The sequence below is a fragment of the Lutjanus erythropterus genome, chromosome 4, assembly GCF_056507025.1.
Source record: "Lutjanus erythropterus isolate fLutEry1 chromosome 4, fLutEry1.hap2, whole genome shotgun sequence".
Taxonomy (NCBI): domain Eukaryota; kingdom Metazoa; phylum Chordata; class Actinopteri; order Lutjaniformes; family Lutjanidae; genus Lutjanus; species Lutjanus erythropterus.
Window position 1 is genome coordinate 23,137,161 of NC_139320.1, and position 20,070 is coordinate 23,157,230.

Sequence of the window (20,070 nt, forward strand, 5' to 3'; positions counted from 1 at the left end):
GGTAATGAAGGGTGTGCAGATCATCCTCAGCAGCGCAAACCAGTAGAGGGAGACAAAGCTTTTCTCCAGTCAGATGACCAGTGAGGAGCTGCACTTTTGATTGCTTTCCCTTATTGTTAGGGAGACACCTTTGATTAGAGAACAACACGTAGATCATTTTGAAACACCACCTAAGATACAGATTTTGTCCAGTTAGCGTGCGTAAAATTAAGTAATTCGAGCATAATTTCTATTCCTGCTCATACTGCAGACTATAAATCCTCCTTCATGTCCAAACATCATCATATTCTTTTTCTATTCTAACCTTATTGAACCTGATGAGGTCCAGCCCACGCGGTATCGTTTTGTCTGTCCAGAATGACACAAAGCACGTCCATTTAAAACCTGACAAACGCATTCCAGCGGATACATGAACCAATGAGCTGAGAGGAGGGCGTAACTCTGCTTACTCCGGCAGAGCAGGAGTATGAAGTTTAGGTTATCAGTGAGCTGCTGCTGGGAGAGAATGGTGCACCTTAGTGCCCATAGGTGCGCGATATTATTATCCAACTCTGGTTTTATATTCATGCAACTTTAACCGCCAGATTTAGTTTAGAAAGGGTGTGTATGCGTAAAGTTCACCGTGTCTTCTCTGCGGCTCCACACTCCAAATGGCTTGGATTATCCCCCCGCAGCTGCACGGGACTGCCGCTGCTTTGATTGTGCTTGCGGTGATTCTGACAGGTGATGCGGTCGCGCAGGTTTTGGACAGCTATGGACTATCATACGCCCTGAGGTCCGAGCTGTCAGAGGACACCATACTGGTCGCCAACAATGGGATCCGCGTGCCTTTCGGGAGATCAGTCTTCATTGATCCCATCAACGATCTGGTTATCCAAGTTCAGCCCGGTGATAGATGCAGCATAACAGTCCTGGACAACGACCCGCTGTCTCAGCGGCCTGGACACCTGTCTCCGAAAAAGTTTCCGTGTGAATTTGGCCCCAATGACGTGAAGTATTCCCACTTTGGCTCCAGGAGTCCTCCGAGGGACAGAGTGAGATTACAACTCAGGTATGAAACCCAAACGGACACCATTATAATCCCTTTCATGATGGAGGTGGAGGTGATTTTCACACAGTTGGAAGTGCTAACCAAAAACATGCCACTCACTGTAGAGAAGCTGCTCGGCACAAGTAACCCCATCGATAGGAGGATTTTAGAATTCACCTATGACAGAAGTGCACAACAATGTAAGATTGCCTCCCTCTCCAGTGGCAGCGTGCTTCCCAGGTATGGCAAACTTGTGGATGAAGACAGCCTTGGAACAATGGTGGACTGTGATGAATTTATTAAAATGAACATCCGCTATCAGCACACTTTTGCTTTGAAGTCCCCTAACAGAGATTACATTCCCATGCTTGTGGAGTTACATGATAAGGAAGGCAATTTACTTAAGCAGGAATTCTTTCAAATTTTGGTGCGGATCAAAGAGGGAGAGGAGAACACGGCGCCCAAACCCAGCTTTGTTGCCATGATGATGATGGAAGTGGACCAGTTTGTAATGACAGCGATAACCATGGACATGCTGGCAGCAGAGGATGTTGAGTCTAATCCTGACGAATTAATTTTCAACATCACATCCAGTCTGTCCTTTGAGGAGGGCTACATTGTGAGCACAGATGATAGGAATTTACCAATAACCTCTTTCTACCAAGGAGACCTCAAAGACTTGAAAATCGCCTACAAGCCCCCTGCTGTGGACTCAGACACTGAGAGGATTTTCCAGATTGAGTTTGAGGTTGTGGACACAGAGGGGGCTGTGTCAGACCCATTTGCTTTCATGATTGTTGTTAAGCCCATGAACACGTTGGCCCCTGTGGTGACTAGAAATACGGGCCAGTTACTGTACGAGGGTCAGTCCAGGCCTCTGTCCAGCTCACAGAACCTGGAAATCAGCGATGAGGACAATTTAGACAAAGTCCAAATTGCTGTTATTGATGGCCTGAGACATGGAGAATTAACAGTTCTTGGCTCCAGGAGGAAATTTTTCACCCCGGCTGACCTCGACGCTGGAGTTGTCATCTATCAACATGACGGCAGTGACACTTACAGTGATAATATTATTTTCAGAATGACAGATGGCACAAATGAAGTGGAGTTTCTGTTTCCCATCACTGTTGTGCCGACTGATGACGAGCCTCCAATAATTAACGCCAACACTGGCCTGGTTTTATTCAAAAACCAAATGATGCCGATCTCCTCGCTCATGCTCAGTGCTGCCGACATCGACTCGGAGGATTCCTCGATAAAATTCACAATCGAGTCCCCCTTTTCTACGATTGGGCAGGTGTTGCTACGCCAATCTGAGGCCCCTGAGGACCCATCAACCTGGAAGTTCAACACAGACGATGAAGTGTATGAGAAAGTGGTGACTGAATGGCTACAGCAGGATATTATAGATGGCAAACTGTTTTATAAGCACACTGGGCCTCACAGCACCAGCACTGTTATGGATCAGTTTGTGTTCAGAGTCCAGGATGACAACGACCCGCCAAACCAATCCGGTGAGAGCTCATTCATTATCAAAATTCTACCCGTCGACGACCTCCCACCTGAGCTGTACCCCGGCACGACTCTGCAGATGACCGTGCACGAGTATCAGCTTACGCACTTCCGAAAGAAATTCCTCCGATACACTGACCTGGACTCCGAAGATCGGGATCTCAAATACACGATCATCCAGCCACCAACGGATACAGACGAGAACAGCCCTGTTGTACTGGGAGCACTGGTGTTAACTGAAAAGCCAAACACTGAAGTCACAACTTTCACTCAGGCACAAATTAACCACCACAAAATAGCATACAAACCACCTGATCTTGAGCTTGGAATTACCACTCATGTTTTGCAGTTTAGATACACAGTGGAGGATGTTTCTGGAAATATTGTCGAAGGAGTTTTCACCATATTTTTAAAGCCTGTAGACAATAAACCACCTCAAATAACAAACTCTGGATTTACTGTGCTCGAACGTGGTACACACATCATTACAAGTGCTGAGCTGGACACCTCAGACACAGACACAGACAGCAGACAGATATCCTTCACCATTACTCAGCCTCCACAGCATGGCCAGATCCAGTTTACATTCACTGACATGACAAAAGGAGACACTTTCAGCCTGGAGGATATTGGAAATGGCAGAATTTTGTACAACCATAATGGGGATGAATCCACAGTCGATACAATACAAATAGATGTCAGCGATGGGGTCCATGTGGTCCCAATTACTATAAAGATTACTGTGAAGCCAGTTGATGATGAGACTCCGACTATCAGTCTCCCAGCTGGCACAATTGGCTCTTATATAGATGTGCTGGAAAATGGAGCAACAGAAATCACAAGCAATGTCATTCAGGGAAGAGATGAGGACACGGACGACCTTCGTCTGACCTTCATTGTGGAGGACCCGCCATCATTAGGAGAAATTCTGGTGAGAGGTGTCCCGTCCGGCACATTCACCCAGGCTGATATCATTAATGGACACGTGGTCTATGCTCATACCAGCGGGGAGATAGGCCTGACCACAAAGGAGGACTTTTTCAATCTCACATTGACGGACATGTCTGATGAGTGGACTGTTGGAGGAAATAAGATCACAGGTGTCAGGGTCCATGTGACTATTCTCCCCCTGGACAGCCAGGCTCCAGAGGTCTTTGTTGGGCCGCTGTTCACTGTTGTCGAGGGCGAGAAGAATGTCATACAGATTCTTCATATAAGCACCGATGACGTGGACACCCCCACCGACGACCTCCTTTGTACAATCATTGTCCAGCCGACTTCAGGCTATGTGGAAAATATTTCCCCAGCTCCGGGCTCGGAGAAATCAAGGTCCGGGACGGCTATTAGCGCTTTCACCATAAAGGACATCAGACAGAATCACATTTACTATGTTCAAAGCATCCACAAAGGAGTGGAGCCAGTGGAGGACAGGTTTACGTTCAGATGCTCTGATGGCATCAATTTCTCTGAAAGGCACTTTTTCCCTATCTCCATAATCCCCTCTAATGATGAAAAGCCGGAGATTTACATGAGAGAGTTTGTAGTTATGGAGGGCATGAACATAGTCATTGACACTCCCATTCTGAACGGTGCTGATGTAGATCTCCCCTCTGATCAGCTCACATTCATTATCACCAAACCCCCCAAGCATGGATTTATTCTCAATCAGCTCACCACCGGCACCGTCCCCGTCTCTAACTTCACCTTGGATCAGATCCGGGAGGCCTCCAGCATTGTGTATGAGCATGATGACTCAGAGACCACAGAGGACAGCTTTGATATTGTTCTCACAGATGGAAAGTTCAGTGTAGAGAAAACAGTAATAGTTATGATTATCCCTGTGGACGACGAGACCCCCAGGATGGCAATCAATGACGGCCTTGAAATAGAAATAGGTGATGTGAAAGTCATAAACAGCAATGTTTTAAAAGCGACAGATCTGGACTCTGAGGACAGCACGCTCACTTACATTATCCGCTACGGGCCTGGTCAGGGGTTTTTACAGAGGACGAGGCCTTCTGGGACGCTACAAAACATCACAGTTGGAATGAACTTCACACAGAATGAAGTGGATCAGGGTTTGATGGTGTACATCCATAACGGGCAAGAGGGCATCCGTGACCTTATCAAATTTGACGTGACGGATGGCATCAACCCTTTGATTGACAGATACTTCTATGTCACAGTGGGTGGCATTGACATGGTGTTCCCAGATGTGATCAGTAAAGGTGTATCCCTCAAAGAGGGTGGCAGGGTTACCCTGACAACAGACCTGCTCAGCACCAGTGATCTCAACAGCCCAGATGAGCACTTGGTTTTCACCATCACTAGAGCTCCAATGAGAGGACACCTGGAGTGTACAGACACACCTGGGATGCCCATCTCCTCCTTCACACAGCTGCAGCTGGCTGGCAACAAAATCTACTACATCCACACTGCAGACGATGAAGTCAAAATGGATAGCTTTGAATTTGAAGTGACTGACGGCTACAACCCTGTGTTCCGCACTTTCCGGATTTCAATCAGTGACGTAGACAATAAAAAACCTGTCGTGACGATCCACGGCCTGGTGGTGACCGAGGGTGAGAACAAACTCATCACGCCTTTTGAGCTAACAGTGGAAGACAGAGACACCGTTGACCGCCTCTTGAAGTTCACAGTCACTCAAATCCCGGTTCATGGTCGCCTGCTCTTCAACAACACCTGGTCTGTCACCTCCTTCACAAAGCAGGACCTGAATGAGAACATGATCAGCTACAAGCACGATGGCACAGAGAGTGCTGAGGACAGCTTCTCCTTCACTGTCACTGATGGCACTCACACGGATTTCTACATCTTCCCCGACACGGTGTTTGAGACTCGAAAGCCTCAAGTGATGAAGATTACTGTACTCCCGGTGGATAATGGGGTACCGCAGATTGTGGTGAACAAGGGCGCCCCAACATTGCGGGTGCTTGAAACTGGCCACTTGGGGTTTGTGATCACCAGTAAGACTCTTAAAGCAGAAGACAGAGACAGCATTCAGGATTCAGTGACCTTTAGGATTACTGTTACTCCAGAACATGGCTACCTGATCAACCTTGGCAAAGGAAACGCCACCATTACTACTTTCACACAAGGTAAGAGCACTTCAAACAGCCTTGCATTCCTGTGACATGCTGTTAGATTAGTAATGTGCTGCAGAGACTCACATTGAAGACAGTTTTCAATACTCTTGAGCCCACTCTCAAACTCATTTTACATTTACTCACTCTGCTAAATGCACTTCCCCCTGATGCCTGAAAAATGCTGAGTAAAAATGTAAGGGTTTTTGTTTTCACTCAAGAGACTGCCTATTTACTGAGATGAAGTATGCCAGTGCCTCAGGCTGACCAGATCTCACTGGAGGAGTGTATTTTTCAAACAGTGCTTAATGTATTTCACTTTGGGACAGAACTGGTGGTGATTTGTACATTACCAGAGCCATAATTTCTAATTTAAGACAGGGGGATTACAGACATGTTGATAGATTATGTGATTATGTGAACATACAAAACATGCCAGGAGAGGGGGAGGGCATAGTCTTCTGGTTCGCTGCAGATGACTGGCTTTGCGAACATGAGTAGAGCTGCAGCGAGTAATCGATTATGAATCGATTATTGAGTTAACTGGCAACTATTTTTGATAACTGATTAAAAGTCAAATTTCTCTGATTCCAGCATCTTAAATTATTTTCTGGTTTCTTTGCTCCTTTATGAGAGTAAATTGAAAATCTTTGGGTTGTGAACAAAACAAGACATTTGAGCAGTGGCAGACTCAGGCTGTTTTTGAGGGGCAGGGGCAAAAAATATAAAAAGGGCACCAACTGCATACAGTGGGCACCAGCAGTCCCAACAGTTCCAATCACTGCTTTAAATTAAAACTGTTTTATAATGTAACAACTACTACTGTGCTGCTAAAAACACAAACAGAACTATTAACTGTTAACCATTTAGAGGCATGTTCACAGGCCAACTCATTTTCTAGCATGTAGGGCAGTCTATATGACACTGCATCACGTTTTCTCTACTAGACGGGCACCCTAGAGGACACTTTATCACAATGTCTTGGACACTGGGCCACCTCAGAGGGCACTCTACCAGTGCACTGGACGTTGGGAAACAATGATCAACGTTTTTGGTCATTTTCTGACATTTTATAGACCGCACAACTAATCATTTAATCAATTCTTACATTAATTGCCTGCTATTATGATAATTGATTAAAATGATCCTCCACTTTCGTGAATAGAATATTTTCTTGTTTATTTTCTCATTTATGATAGAAAACTAAATAACTTTGAGTCGAGGACAAAATACGACATTTGAGCTGTGGCAGATTCAGGCTGTCTGCAGAGCAGGAGCAAAAAAAAAAAAAATTTAAATCTTTAAAAAAAAGGGCCCCAGCTTGATGTGGTGGGGCAACAGTGCACTGAAAGTCATGATGCATTCATGGTGAAACAGTTCCGATTGCTGGTTGTGCTGCATTTTTATGTCATGGTTGGGTTCAGAGGTCCTGGCAATACAAACAGTCAAACATCTTTAAGCTAAACCTTCTCCCGTTGTTTTACTATATCTTATAAAATAGTTTTTCACTGTCATGACTTGTGTAACTTTTAGATGATAGCTTATTGTTTAGATTAACTTGAGTAATGAGTTTTAGAACAGTTGTCAGGTAATTTAAGAAAAAAAAACTAAAAAATACTGCAGTTGTGCTCCTCAATTTGTTTGAGAGTGGGAGTAATTTCAATGTGATATGAAACTGAACTGAAAGAAAGTTATTTTAAAATTGGCAATAATTGTGACTTATCTTGTGGTGAATTCTAATCCAATTTTCATTGTCCCCCTGTGGGGATATGACTCATGACCTTAGTATTTCTAAAATCCCGTGGATCAAATCTGGTCCTTGATAGATTGCTTGATGGCCCTCTAACCATTTTCTAATTCACATTTCAAGTGAGCATCCTTTTCTTTATGCCTGATGACATATCGTGCTTTATGTCACCTTTATTGTTGTATAAAGTCAGCTAAGAAGCAGTAATTAAATGCAGTAAAATATCAGAATTGTTTGCCAATCGTTGCAGAAAGTTGATTTAGTTAGTAGGTTGTGGTAAAGATTTTACTAAATAATGATTAACGCTTGTTTATTAACTGGGCCTGAGCAAAGCAAGTTGAGTATCCCTGATGTAGAGGCATGCCACATATAGAGACCAACTCATGTTCGAGCATGTGAGGCAGTCTGTATGGTACTGCATCACATTTTCTCCATTAGAGGGGCACACTAGATGGCACTTCATCACGTTTTGTCCACAGGAAGGGCACCCTAGAGGGCACTTTATCACAATGTTTTGGACATTTGGCCACCTTAGCAGGCACTTTATCATGTTTTATGTACCATAGGGACATCCAAGAGGGCACTTTTGCAGCATTTTTGAGTCCACCAGCGCATTTGAGGATGTCATCTAGGGCTTTTAGAAATACTGATCAATATTTTTCCCTATTTTCTGACATTTTATAGACCAGACAACTACTCAGTTAATCAAGTAAATGATCAAGAATAATTGACAGTGAAAATAATCATTAGCTGCAGCTCTAAACATGAGAACAGAAGTTGTACTTTGAGCAGACCAGAGGGCTGTCGTGGCAGATGCCAAGTATCAGGGTAGCAGCATCAGTGTACAGTCAATAACCATGTATTCCCTGCTTTTATTTACTGAGTCACTGTGAGATGCTTTCCCCAAGAGGCCTGTTCAATATTTCAAGAGTTCTCACAAGAGTAAACACACAGTAAATAAAGATACAATCTCCTGGGCATTTGAAAATGTGGCTATGCATTTTTATGCATTGGTCCCTTTGAAGGGAAATGTTTTGACATCAAATATTGAAGACAGCAAGGGCTGTAAACTTCAGAATCTTGCAGATCCAGGGCTATAAAGAAGCCTGTCTAGCACCACACTATCAGGATGGCAAACAGACGGCTGTGATGGCACTGCAACAATCAAGCTATTCTTTATGTTCTGTGTCATTCAGGGGTCTAATAGATATACAGCCCTTGTTACCAGGCAGGTCCTCCTTTCAGATTCCCCCGATACTATGCAGTGTGCACATCTACTCTCACAGCCTCAGCCAGCTTCTTATAGCAGGGCTCAGGAGCAGTTATTGACAAAAAGGCTGTCAGGAACAAATTGGACATTTTTCCCCACTTGTCATTTAAGCCAAATAACCGATATAAACTTTTATGAGGAGGTTATCATGGATATTTATGCAAATGTTTCTCTTTTTCAGCTGAAATTGATGACATGAACATATGCTACGTTCTGAGGGACGGTGACAATGCTACAAATGACATCTTCCATTTCTCCATCGAGGACAGTGGTAAGTGACTTTATTTAAACATGCCCTCTTGAAATTATACTCTGTGTCAGCTCACACCATTGAGGTTGAAATGAGCCCTTGTCATGCTGACTTTCAAGGTTGAAATACAGGATTCATATGACTGTGTCAACTTTGACTTTAAAATACATATTTTTTCCTCTTACCTGTAGTGGTATTAATCTTGGTGAGAGTTGCAGATATCAGCCATAGAGATGTCTTCCTTCTCTCAAATATAATTGGACTAAATGGCATTCGGCCTGTGGTGCCCCCCAAGAAAAATCATTTGACAAACCCGACAGCAGTGTCTGTTTCTAGAAATCATGACCCGGTTACTTGTGGGATTCCCAGTTACTCATGAGAATCGGCAGACCGTTTTGGAACCAGGCATGGAATTTTATCATTTTAGGAGCAGTGCCACTTGGCCTTTGGTGTTGTCAGTTTTTTGAGGGAATGAAGGGCAAATGCAAGGGCAGCAAAGCTGTCAAATCAAATTATTTTAAGTCCGCACATACAATTAATTTAACTGAAGGGTAACAGCCTAAATAAATAATTAAAAAGTTTATTTCACAAAATAATGTACTATTATGTACAATTTGCTAATATTTTTGTCTGAAAAGTCAGAAAAAGTCAGTGGACTTTCTGAACTAGGCAATAATAATCGTTAGGCCTGTAACACTTATTAGGCCACTGGGTCAACTAAACAATATATGAGCAATGTGTGACATTATATGTTAAGTTTTTCTGTCTTATTCATTGGCTAATTTATGATTTTTCAGCAGTTCATGACAGGCTAGAGGTCTGATTTACAACTGGTGATTTGTGCAGTGTTTAACTTGATGTTGCCCAATAACAATTCAGAACCTCAACGAAAGAGTCTGATCTCTAAAATCCATATCAACAGGAAAGAGGCAGAGGAGAAAGCAACAAAATCAGCTGTACCAGTAAGGGCGGGGCATTAAGGCCACAGTGGCCTTAGGGCAGGTAATTTTTTTGAAGGGCATAAAGCCAAACTGAGGGGGCACTGTGGCCATGGCCTGCATGATTCCTGCCCTGATTGGAACTATTTTCTTTCAATAGACGAATCAACCAGAACATGAAACTGCTCACAACAAAGTCAGTGGGTTATCTTGAGTAAGTGGGTCATGATTTCTGGAAAGAGACATTGCTGCTGAGTGTTTCTGATATTCCTAAAGCTCTGCAACTCACACCAGAACAATCTAGACAGATAAATCACACTACAGGTTAGAGGTAAAAAAAGATGTATTTTTGATTTGTGGATGAACTGTCCCTTTTAGAAACTCAAATTACTTTACAAAGGGGAAGGGAAAGCTCGCATGCGCTTCATAATGCCTAATTAAGCAGAATTACTAAGCAAAATCTGTGTGCACAGATGGGAGAGATTTCTAGAACAATAACTTCACACGGCTTCATATTTCAGCATGAGTAAACGATGAAATACAGCAAATGAGAAGAAAGGAGAAATATATATTTATTTACAGATAACTTTTCTTTATGTCATGCTCTGTTGATTTCCAGTCAACCAGCAGGTCTGCCAAGAAATTTTAAATGTCAGAGCTCCATGCTTATTAACCTTTTATCTGAGCATGATATTAGTCTGTCTGTGCAGTATAGCTCAGTCTTATAGCTCTCCACACTTGATCACCCATTATTTTTTCCATGCAAAAGCTTCCTGATTTAGAAAGTAATGATTGATTTAGCAAGTAAGTAATTAGTAGAACAATTAGCGCAGACCTTCCTTCCACTGTAGATACATAATCAGGCACAGGCTCAGTGAGTGGTTCGAGGCAATCACGCCGGTGTTGCCGATTAGCAGAAGCAGCGTGCCTGACAGTGTGTCCTTTTTGCTACCCTTCAGCCGTGATGAGTGAGCACAAAGGACCTCTCTAATAGGGGCCCTCTTTTCCCACAAGCACCTCAGTGGGCCCCCGCGCACATTTTCTCATCTCTCGACTCGGGACTAATCTGCGGCTTCGGTGGAATAATAGACAGGTTAACATCAATGCCAACAGGTGGATGGGGTGCTAATGAGTGATGACTAAAATGCAGGGGACAGCTCTTTATCAGGAGGTGATCCTGAATGAAAGTGCTTCACCTGAGCCCATGCAGAGCTCTTTTGTTGTAGAAAGAGGTTCAGTTGGTCCATTTATAACTGTCTCAATTGGGTTATTTGTCATGGATCTCTCTAGGCTTCTGTCTTTCTGTCACTTACTTTCTCTTTCTAGCTTGTTTGACGCTTAATAACAGACATCCCACACTGTTAGTGCTGATTTATCTTCCAGAGTTGGCGATTAGAGTCACTTGTCAGCCCGCACTACTTTTTTCATGACTTTTAGACTTAATCAGAGGATTTAAACTGGTATGTGTCTTATTCTTCAATCACACTCTTAGAAATAAGAGTTAAAAAAAAAAAGGGCTGAGGTTCTAACCAGAACCATTTACTTCTGAAGAATCCCTTTTTGCATAAAGGCTTTGTCAAGACAGAAGGTTGTATTAAGGACCATATTCATTCAAAGAACCCCCCAAGGATTTCAACAGCCCTTAAAGAATTTTTTTGGCAAGGGTCTCTCAAGGGTTCTTGACATAAAATGGTATTCTGTAGAACATCATTAGTGTGTTATAGACAAAACCCCTGAAATATAAAAAAGTTCTCAGTAAAACCCCATGAATGTGTTCTAGATAAAACCCTTGGAATATAAGGTTTTCAGTAGAACCCCCTTGGTTGGTTCCAGAAAAAATCCTTGGAATATAAAAAAAGGTCTCGTTCTCAGCCTGTGTATGTTCTAGATAAATATAAAATGGAATATAAAAATGTTCTTGGAAGAACCCCTTGGCGGTGTTGAAACCCTTGAAATATAGTTAAACACTGAGTGTGTTCTAGATAAAACCCTTGGTGTATAAAAAAGGTTCTCAGCAGAACCCCCAGGATGTGTTCTAGATAAAACCCTTGAAATACAAAAATGTTCTCGGTAAAACCTCCTGGCTATGTTCTAGATAAAACCACTGAAAAATGAAAAGTTTCTTGCTAGCACTATTTGAAGGTGGAAGGGTTCTGAATGGAACCATTACACCATAGAAGGGCTCTTTGTAGAACCTCTCACAGGGGATTCCTGGGGGGGACCTCCCACAGATGGCTCACCCTTTATGCTGGGTTCTATGTAGAAGTCTCTGAAAAGATACCAAGTAGAATCTTTGTAAAAGTCTCTACCAGGAAGTAAAAAGTGCTCCTATGAGGACAGGGTAAAGAATACTTTATGGTTCTAGTTAGAACCTTGATTTTGGAGAGCGTATAGTTATGTGCTCAAATGAAACAAAACATAGGATTGTAATGGTCAGACATAGCACTTATCTATGAAATGTCATCCTCTGACACGGGAATTGTGTTTTATAGTGGCACCTAAATGGCTCGACAAATTGATGAAGCGTCTTGTTGCATGACCCATCCATAAGGACTCGACACATACTGCACTGCAGCTTGTGAGGCAGTCAGTGAACATTTTTTAATAAGATTTAAGCTGTGCTGGTGGCTGCCCTAAATCCCCAGACAGAGCCTCCAGCTCTTTGAACAGTCGTGCTGGGGAGGAGCTGAATGGTGTACACTGGCACACAGCTGCACTCTGTCATGTTCAGCGGTGGAAAACATTCTCCTCCTCACTTCAAGTTCATTGGGAAATTTACCAACTGCATTTTTAGGGTGAAAAGTTACTTTTCATGTCACAGCTGCTCAGTTGGATTCTGGGAGGTTTTGCTAACAGCTGTGATGAATTAATGAAAGTGTGAACAGCTTTGACTGCATGTGTGATGGATAATTAATATGTGCAACTGAATTTGTGTGCATGTGTGTGTATTTTAGGGTGGTGGTCATGTGTTTACAGTACCTCTAACTATACTATAATATATTAATAGACAGGGCCTAATGATTAGGCCTATTATTTTTCTCTTTTAAAATAACTGATGAACCATTTTGACTGGGTTATACCAACAAGTATTAATTTATTCTAAGATTAGTTCTAATCAGATTTTAACAAAACCAAGTTTAATACAAGTAAATCCAGATTTCATATCAGGCAGAGCTGTGTTGCACAATTAAAAACTAATCTCAGTGTATTAAATCCAAGTTTAGGGATGTAAACTGAAATTAAACCGAGTTTAATCAATATGGAGATGCTTGCTTGCTTACCAAAATTAAAATAAATAAATAATCAATGAAACTGAGTAAACAAGAGGGAGGAAACTGTTAACTGTTCAGTATTCAGCTCTGTATTCCTTAACGAAACATTAAATTAGCTCATTAAGAAGTAAAAAAAGAAATCATTACATTGTGTGCTAACTAGCTAAAAAGTTAAGAGAATGCTGCATTGTTTGTTATCTTACTAAAAAGTTTTTAAAAAATGTTATATTGTTTCCTAGCTAGCTAAGAAGTTAACAGAATTTTATATTGTTTACTAGCTAGCTAAAAAGTTAGTAAACCTAGTTTACTCATGATGGCTCAACAGAGAAGCTTCGAGAAGAAAGAAAAAAGACAGACTCAACTTGTTTGAGTTAATTTTCTTCAAGGAACTCGATTATTTTGCTTAGTCCTACTTAAAAAGGCAGTATTTTCAAAGCTAAACTTCCTCCAGTGCAAGTTTAAAGTTAATACTGGATCACACATTAAATTGGAGTTTAAATCTATAAAATGTCCAAAAATAGTGAAAAATCCCCATGACATTTTCTCATGAACCTGAAAGTGAAGCATTTAAAGTTGGTTGTTTTGTTAAAGTAAGTACAAAGATATTCATATTAACAATCGTCTCTTACTGTAGATTAATATTCTGTTGGTTGATTAATTGACTAACTAATTCAGCACTAATGTGACCTGTTGTCACTTTGCGTCTTCTCAAAAATGAGTTTACTGCACTGGGATCAGTGCCCCACACAACTGATTGTTATAGGAATTGTGCCGGCTTCATTGTCAGTCCAAAAATAAAATGACTTATAACCTGCACTTACTGTTACAGGACAGGGCACTAATTTACTCCTGACATGTTTTTCTGCAGTGGAAGAATGAATTGAAAGTGCCAAGCCATTCATTACACCCCGATCCAAATACTCATGACAGTCTGACATCTGACCACAAGGTTGTTTTAGATGTTGAGGCTGAAATCTTCGTTTCTCTGATGGATGGATTGTCTTTAGAACAGGACACAGTCTTGGCTCTCCTAAATTGAGTTGCCAGGGGCTGACTTCTTCTTGGCAGCGATGCATCTGCTGCTTGATGTGTTATTTAAACTTTAAATGGAGTGTTCAGAGCCTACATTTAAATCTACGTTGGACCTGACTAGCTTACGCTGCAATAATGACCTTTGCTTTTAGTGGGCAGATATTCATGATTTGAGAAAAACTGCTAAAAAGGATGATGCACCCTAACTTTGTTTAGCTGCATAAATTATGCTTGAGAAGTTGCTGTCTCACTCAATTATCTTGGCTACATAAAGACTCCGGATGGGCTTTCTGCCACAAATAACAACATGGCAATTAGGCCACATCCCAAAATGCCTATCCTTTTTCAATCAGTGTGGGTTATAATATAAGAAGGATTCTCACAGTGTGACTAAAACACTGCTTCTATTAAAGGGACAGTCCACCCCCAAAATACATGAACTAGATAGTTTTGGTGTAACTTGCCCAGTTTTGGATTCATCAGCTGTAGATTCTCTCCAATGTAATGGAACAAGATGGCACTTGGCGTGTGGTGCTCAAAGCACCAAAAATACATTTGAAAAACTCAACAGCAATTTCTCTTTCCAGAAATCAGAACCAGTTTTCTCAAGATAGTCCACAGACCTTGTGGGCAGTTTCATGAAGGAAATATTTTCTTATACTATCTGAAAACCGTATCACAGCGCAGAAAAAAAAGCAAGAATCTGCTCCTCAATGACAGGACGCCTTAAAAACGCTTTGTATTTTGCCCAGCGGTGGTGCCTTACGTCCTGCATCACACAGACTGTTGTGTGCCTGATGTTTGTTCTTGTCAGCTCGCTTTGGGTGGCCTTGTCAGTTTTTGGATAAACAAACAAAACATAATCCAAATAAGCTGTTTAATAAACAAATCTTTGGAGTAAACCCAAATTTAAACCTACAGGAGACTTCATGCATAACTAACTTTATTTTTTTTGTGATCATCAACAAAGATGCACTTAGATTTTGGCTCCTCGTACTGCTGGCACGGCTGCAACTGTGACTATTATTAGACTCCCCTGTAGATTTTCAAATGACTTTTTGACTGACTGAAGATAAACTCTGAAATGGACCATCATAACTTTATATTGGAATTAAATAGTGCTAAAATATATTGACAAGATGGACTTAATTATGTCCGACAACAACAATATACTAAGATGTGGGGTCTGCATTTTGATAGCACAGTACTGTTTTGCTCAAATAGGGTTATGAGGCTTACAAACATCAAGTAAAATTATTGCTTTCATGTTTATTATTCTGTCTAGTTTACCTGATTTTCAAAGCTTAAGAAATAAAACTAGCCTACGCTTTGCCACTCAGTCTAAGCTTTTTTAGAAAGGCCGAAAGGCTGAGACGGTTGTGAAGTTCGCCCATGAGCTCACAGAAATGTGCACCGATGTATCCTGCAAAACTGTTCCCATCCAGGTTAAATACCAATTCTTTGGAGATTCCCTGCTTGTGACAGCGTTAGATGTAAACATTAATGGTGTTCATGGTCATGCATGCTTTCTTCTGCACGGTGATGTGGTTGGTGGGTGTAGTTTGGCAGAAAGAAAATTCAAGCGAAGGCAGCCATCTCTATGGCTGGTATCTCTTTAAATAAAACCGTCCCTTTAAGCCTGTTGCAGTACTTCAAAATAATAATGAAATCGCTTCAAAATTATATGGCATATTCTTTGTAATATTCTATAACTTTAGACTCATGGGTAATTTGTGTCGTTTTCTCCTATATCTCCAGTTCCTTTTGAATTTCATAAAGCTGCGCCTTTTTTTAGCTGCATTTTAGGTGCTTTTGTCAAAGAGGAGATAACAGAGCTTATTTTCTCTGAGCTGCTTGTGTGAGTCGCTATTTGTCAAGTTTGTCAGAGCTTTGAATGAATAATCACAGGGGACTGAAATTGCACTTATTAATTGGTGGGTGTTTGTTTACTGTTTTGGAGAAACTTCACACCTGAACAGCAAAGTAGAGGGGTGGGCTGCAAACCTCTAATTACTTAGAAAGTGTCTTGTAATAGAACAAGATTGGTATCTGGATGTTTTTGTGTGTGTGTGGGTGTGTGTGTGTGGGGAGGGGGCTGCTCCTGTCAGTCTAAGTCAGTTAATTGCCGTGTTTCGTCGGCCTCCAGCCCTCCCCTTGTCTCCTGCATTCAGGTGAGCTTACCTGAGCACACACACAAGCCCCGGCATTCCCGAGCGGTTGTTTGTGGAGCTGAATCCCTCCTGTCTGCCTGCAGCCAGTCAGTCAGTATCAGGGATGTTCCTACTGACAGACACACCGCTGTGGCCTTTGTTTTTCCTCCCAGGCACTCAATACCACCTCATTTTTTCCTCTCACTCAGCTACAAAGAGGCAGAAAAAGATCATTGATTGTTCAGTTCATAAAACTGTGCGACTTCTGAAGGTCAGGCTTCACCACTCTGTCCAGAGTTTCTCATTTGACTAGTGAGACTTGTTTAGTATGTGAAGTGCATCGAGTATGAAAATCAATAATTCAGATTTGTAGTGGAATGGGTCTGCACAACATGCAGCAAATTCCTGGCTGGAACATTTTTTCTTACATGGCAGCCTTTGAAACACACTCTAAGGGATAAGGGTTCTGAAAGATTTCTTCTTGAAGCGCTGAGGTTCTACCCAGAACCACTTGCTTCGGAAGAACTCTTCTTTGAAGAAAGAGTTTGACAAGGGTTGTTTGTAGGACTAAAGGTTCCATTAAGAACCCTTTTATCCAAAGTACCTGTTTTAGAAGGAGTTCCTCAAGAATTGTGGAAATCTTTGAATAACTCTTTCATCTAGTGTTTGTCAACATTTTTTTGTATTATAACATAGAAAGGTTCTCAGTAGAACCTGTATGTGGGGTCTGGATAAAACCTTTGGAATATAAAATAGTTCTCTGTAGAAACTCTTCAGTGCGTTTCAGATCAAACCCTTGGAATATGAAAAGGCTCTCTGTAGAACCTCCTGTGTTTACTGTGTTTTTGATATAAAACCACTGGAATATAAAGAGGTTCTCAGTATAACCCTCTTGGTGTGTTCTAGATAAAACCTTTGGAATATAAAAAGGTTCTTGGTGGAGCCCAATTGTTGGGCTCTTGTTGGCACTCTAAGAAGGTGGAAAGGTTCTTATTAGAGCCTCAAATGAGGGTTTTGGGTGGAACCATTACTGCCACTGGCACTGGCTGTAGGCCCCCACGTTCTATCATACTGGCGCATGTTGTTCTCTCCAGACTATATCCTTGCTTGTGTTGTATCAGATATCAGATGTACGTCACAGATAAAAGTGTCTGCTAAATGAAATTTTAAATTGTTGTAAACCAAATTAGGGTTCTCTTTAGAACCTCTCATATGGGGTTCTGGGTGGAACCTTTCACAGATGGTGTCGGTAATTTTTGATGGAGTATAGGTACTATAGATAGCTAACTGTAAGAAACGGTTCAAAGTGGACCCTTTATAAAAGGTTCTAACACGGATCAAAATGTTCTTGTTCTTCTATGGGGACAAGCTGAAGAACCCATTATGGTTCTAGTTAGCACCTTTATTCCTAAGAGTGCAGAGAGGAACGTTCCTCTGCACTGCCCACCTTGACATGTGTTTTGTTTGTTATTTCTGCTCAGTGTAACAGAATAAGTTCAGGTCACTGTGAGTACCTCGGCCTAATAAATCCTCCGAACCACTTCGGCCTGCAGTAACATCTGCCGTGTAGATCTTCTATATCTTCCGTGTTATCGGTGTGTAATCGCTTGTGACACTGAGTGCATACTTGAATCCATCTCCCGTGTCTTGCCCTCCTGTCTAATCCCAGGTTTCGAGGGATTATCTTTCTCCCCATAGCGTGCTACAGCACAACAAAAGTAAGGGGGAACATGCACTCACATGCATTTGTGAGGTTAATATGAACTTTGTGTATGCTATAATATCCCTGTCACAGCGTGGGTGATGACTCTGCAGTTTCTCTGTGCGTTTCTACCCTCTTATTAATGAAATTGTCTCCCCTTGCAAGGTATAACATTCCTCTGTCCTTGGGATCTGAGAGTATGAATCATATGCATAAACTATGTTATAAGCTTCAGTAAATTACATAGCTGGTCCAGTTGTTGTGTTTTAAAGAGGTTTTTCGGGTGTTATATTTTCCACACCGTCCATCTGTGCTGCAGCTAATAAAATATTAGGTAGTCATTTTATTATTATGGAAAAATATTTTGTGAGAAAACATCTGGGAGATGATTAGAGGAGCTATTCCTGGGTAACAGCTGCTTCACTTTGGGGATGAAAAACTGAATTACAGAGAGAATTTAGGATAATCTCTTTAGATGGAGAGTGATTTACGTGGCTCACTGGTCCCGTATGTCCTTAGTTGCTAACTTTGAGGCATAATTTTCTCACCAGTCTGCATTGCAGTTATATTTGTAGTGTTTACTACCCAGCACCGGTCTCCTCTATTCATCACAAAATAACAAGGTGTATCCGCAAATTTATTTTCCTCTAATATAATGTAATCTAATGTCACTACTCCCCTGTTAATCTGCAACCGAAACGAGAACAGATGAAATGAGTAAAAATCTGTGGGGACATCGGGCCGTATTTCAAGTTAAAACAACATATTTAAAATCCCATTAGCTACAGTGAGATAACAGCTAACGTTAGCATTCACTCTCTTCTTAGCTAATGTTACCATCATCATTACTGCAAAACTCTTACTGCTGCTTGAAACATACTTTTGTGTTGAAAATGTGTATTTCTTTGAGCAAAATGTCACATAACTGACTTAATCTGACCATTTCTGACGTCAGACGGAGAGACAGCAGACAGCTAGCTAACATTACATTACAAACTTGATTCCAGTGTGTTTTACTTTCTGACTTAGCATTAAATAAATGTTTCCCAAACATATTGTGTAACACTATCAAACAGTTATTATTAACCAGGAAGTGGCTAAATGCTTATGTTAGCTATGATAGCTCATGGGTTATCAAATATGTTGTGTCATCATGAAGAATGGCCTGATATCTTTCCACAATTTTTTTCTCCATTGTCTTTCCAGTTGTTGATCAGTTAGGAGGCAGTGAAATGATAACAATTTGTCATTCTTGTAACCTGCAAACTGCAACACAGGACAACATTTGAGCTTTCCACCCTGAGTGTGACAGCAAAGGAAAATGGCCGCTGTATAAATTAGGTGAATAAAGAAAAAGAGACAGAAAGTTATCCCTGCAGTTTGTTCCAGTCACAGTGATTCAGGGCAGTAGTGTGCTGAAAGCAGCTGTGTGGTTAGATTTTTCAAAACTTGACTCAGAAACACACTGCAGTATTTTTAATGCAAAATACAAACTTGGCAAGGATAACACGCCTAAACAAGCACAAAATATATCTGACACTTAAGAGTGCGCAATGTTTAGCCTGAAAGCCAGGTCTCCTACAGCAGCTGCAGCTAGAGTTAGCACATCTGTAGCTAGCAGCTAAAAAACTTTAACTTAACGCTCCATGTACAATAAAACTTTAAGTGAGGCATCAACAACTTCATTGACATCTTGTTGTTGTTTGAGATAACTGAGATATTTTCACTGTCTTGGTTAAGGTTGGCTCAGCATTTTTACAAGCGTTTTCCAACACTCAGCTACTGGTAGCATCTGAAATTCCTTACAAACACAATATTTAGTACATTAAAACAGTATGTGAGATTTCGTATGCGATTTTTAGTATGTCTGTAGCCTTAGTATGACAACACATACATTGCATACTATTAATAGGGAAATGTTACAATATGCAATGCAGGAATAATGATAGCAACAATATAACAGAAAGCATATCACATGTTCTTCCTCTGAGACACAAAGAACAGCATTAAATGAAAGCATTAGTGAGGGATTTTATTTTGTGTGTTCTCAATAAAGAACAAAA

General features: G+C 41.3%; 1 protein-coding gene across 1 annotated transcript in view; it reads left to right on the forward strand.

Moving 5' to 3' along the window:
- Positions 1 to 506: 506 nt before the first annotated feature.
- Positions 507 to 20,070, forward strand: part of frem2b (FRAS1 related extracellular matrix 2b) — a 102,305-nt gene continuing 82,741 nt past the window's right edge. Inside the window, exons 1-2 of the mRNA XM_084717369.1 lie at positions 507 to 5,661; positions 8,845 to 8,934. Coding sequence (XP_084573495.1) covers positions 651 to 5,661; positions 8,845 to 8,934 — 5,101 coding nt within the window. The 5' untranslated portion in view covers positions 507 to 650. The remainder of the gene's footprint in view (positions 5,662 to 8,844; positions 8,935 to 20,070) is intronic.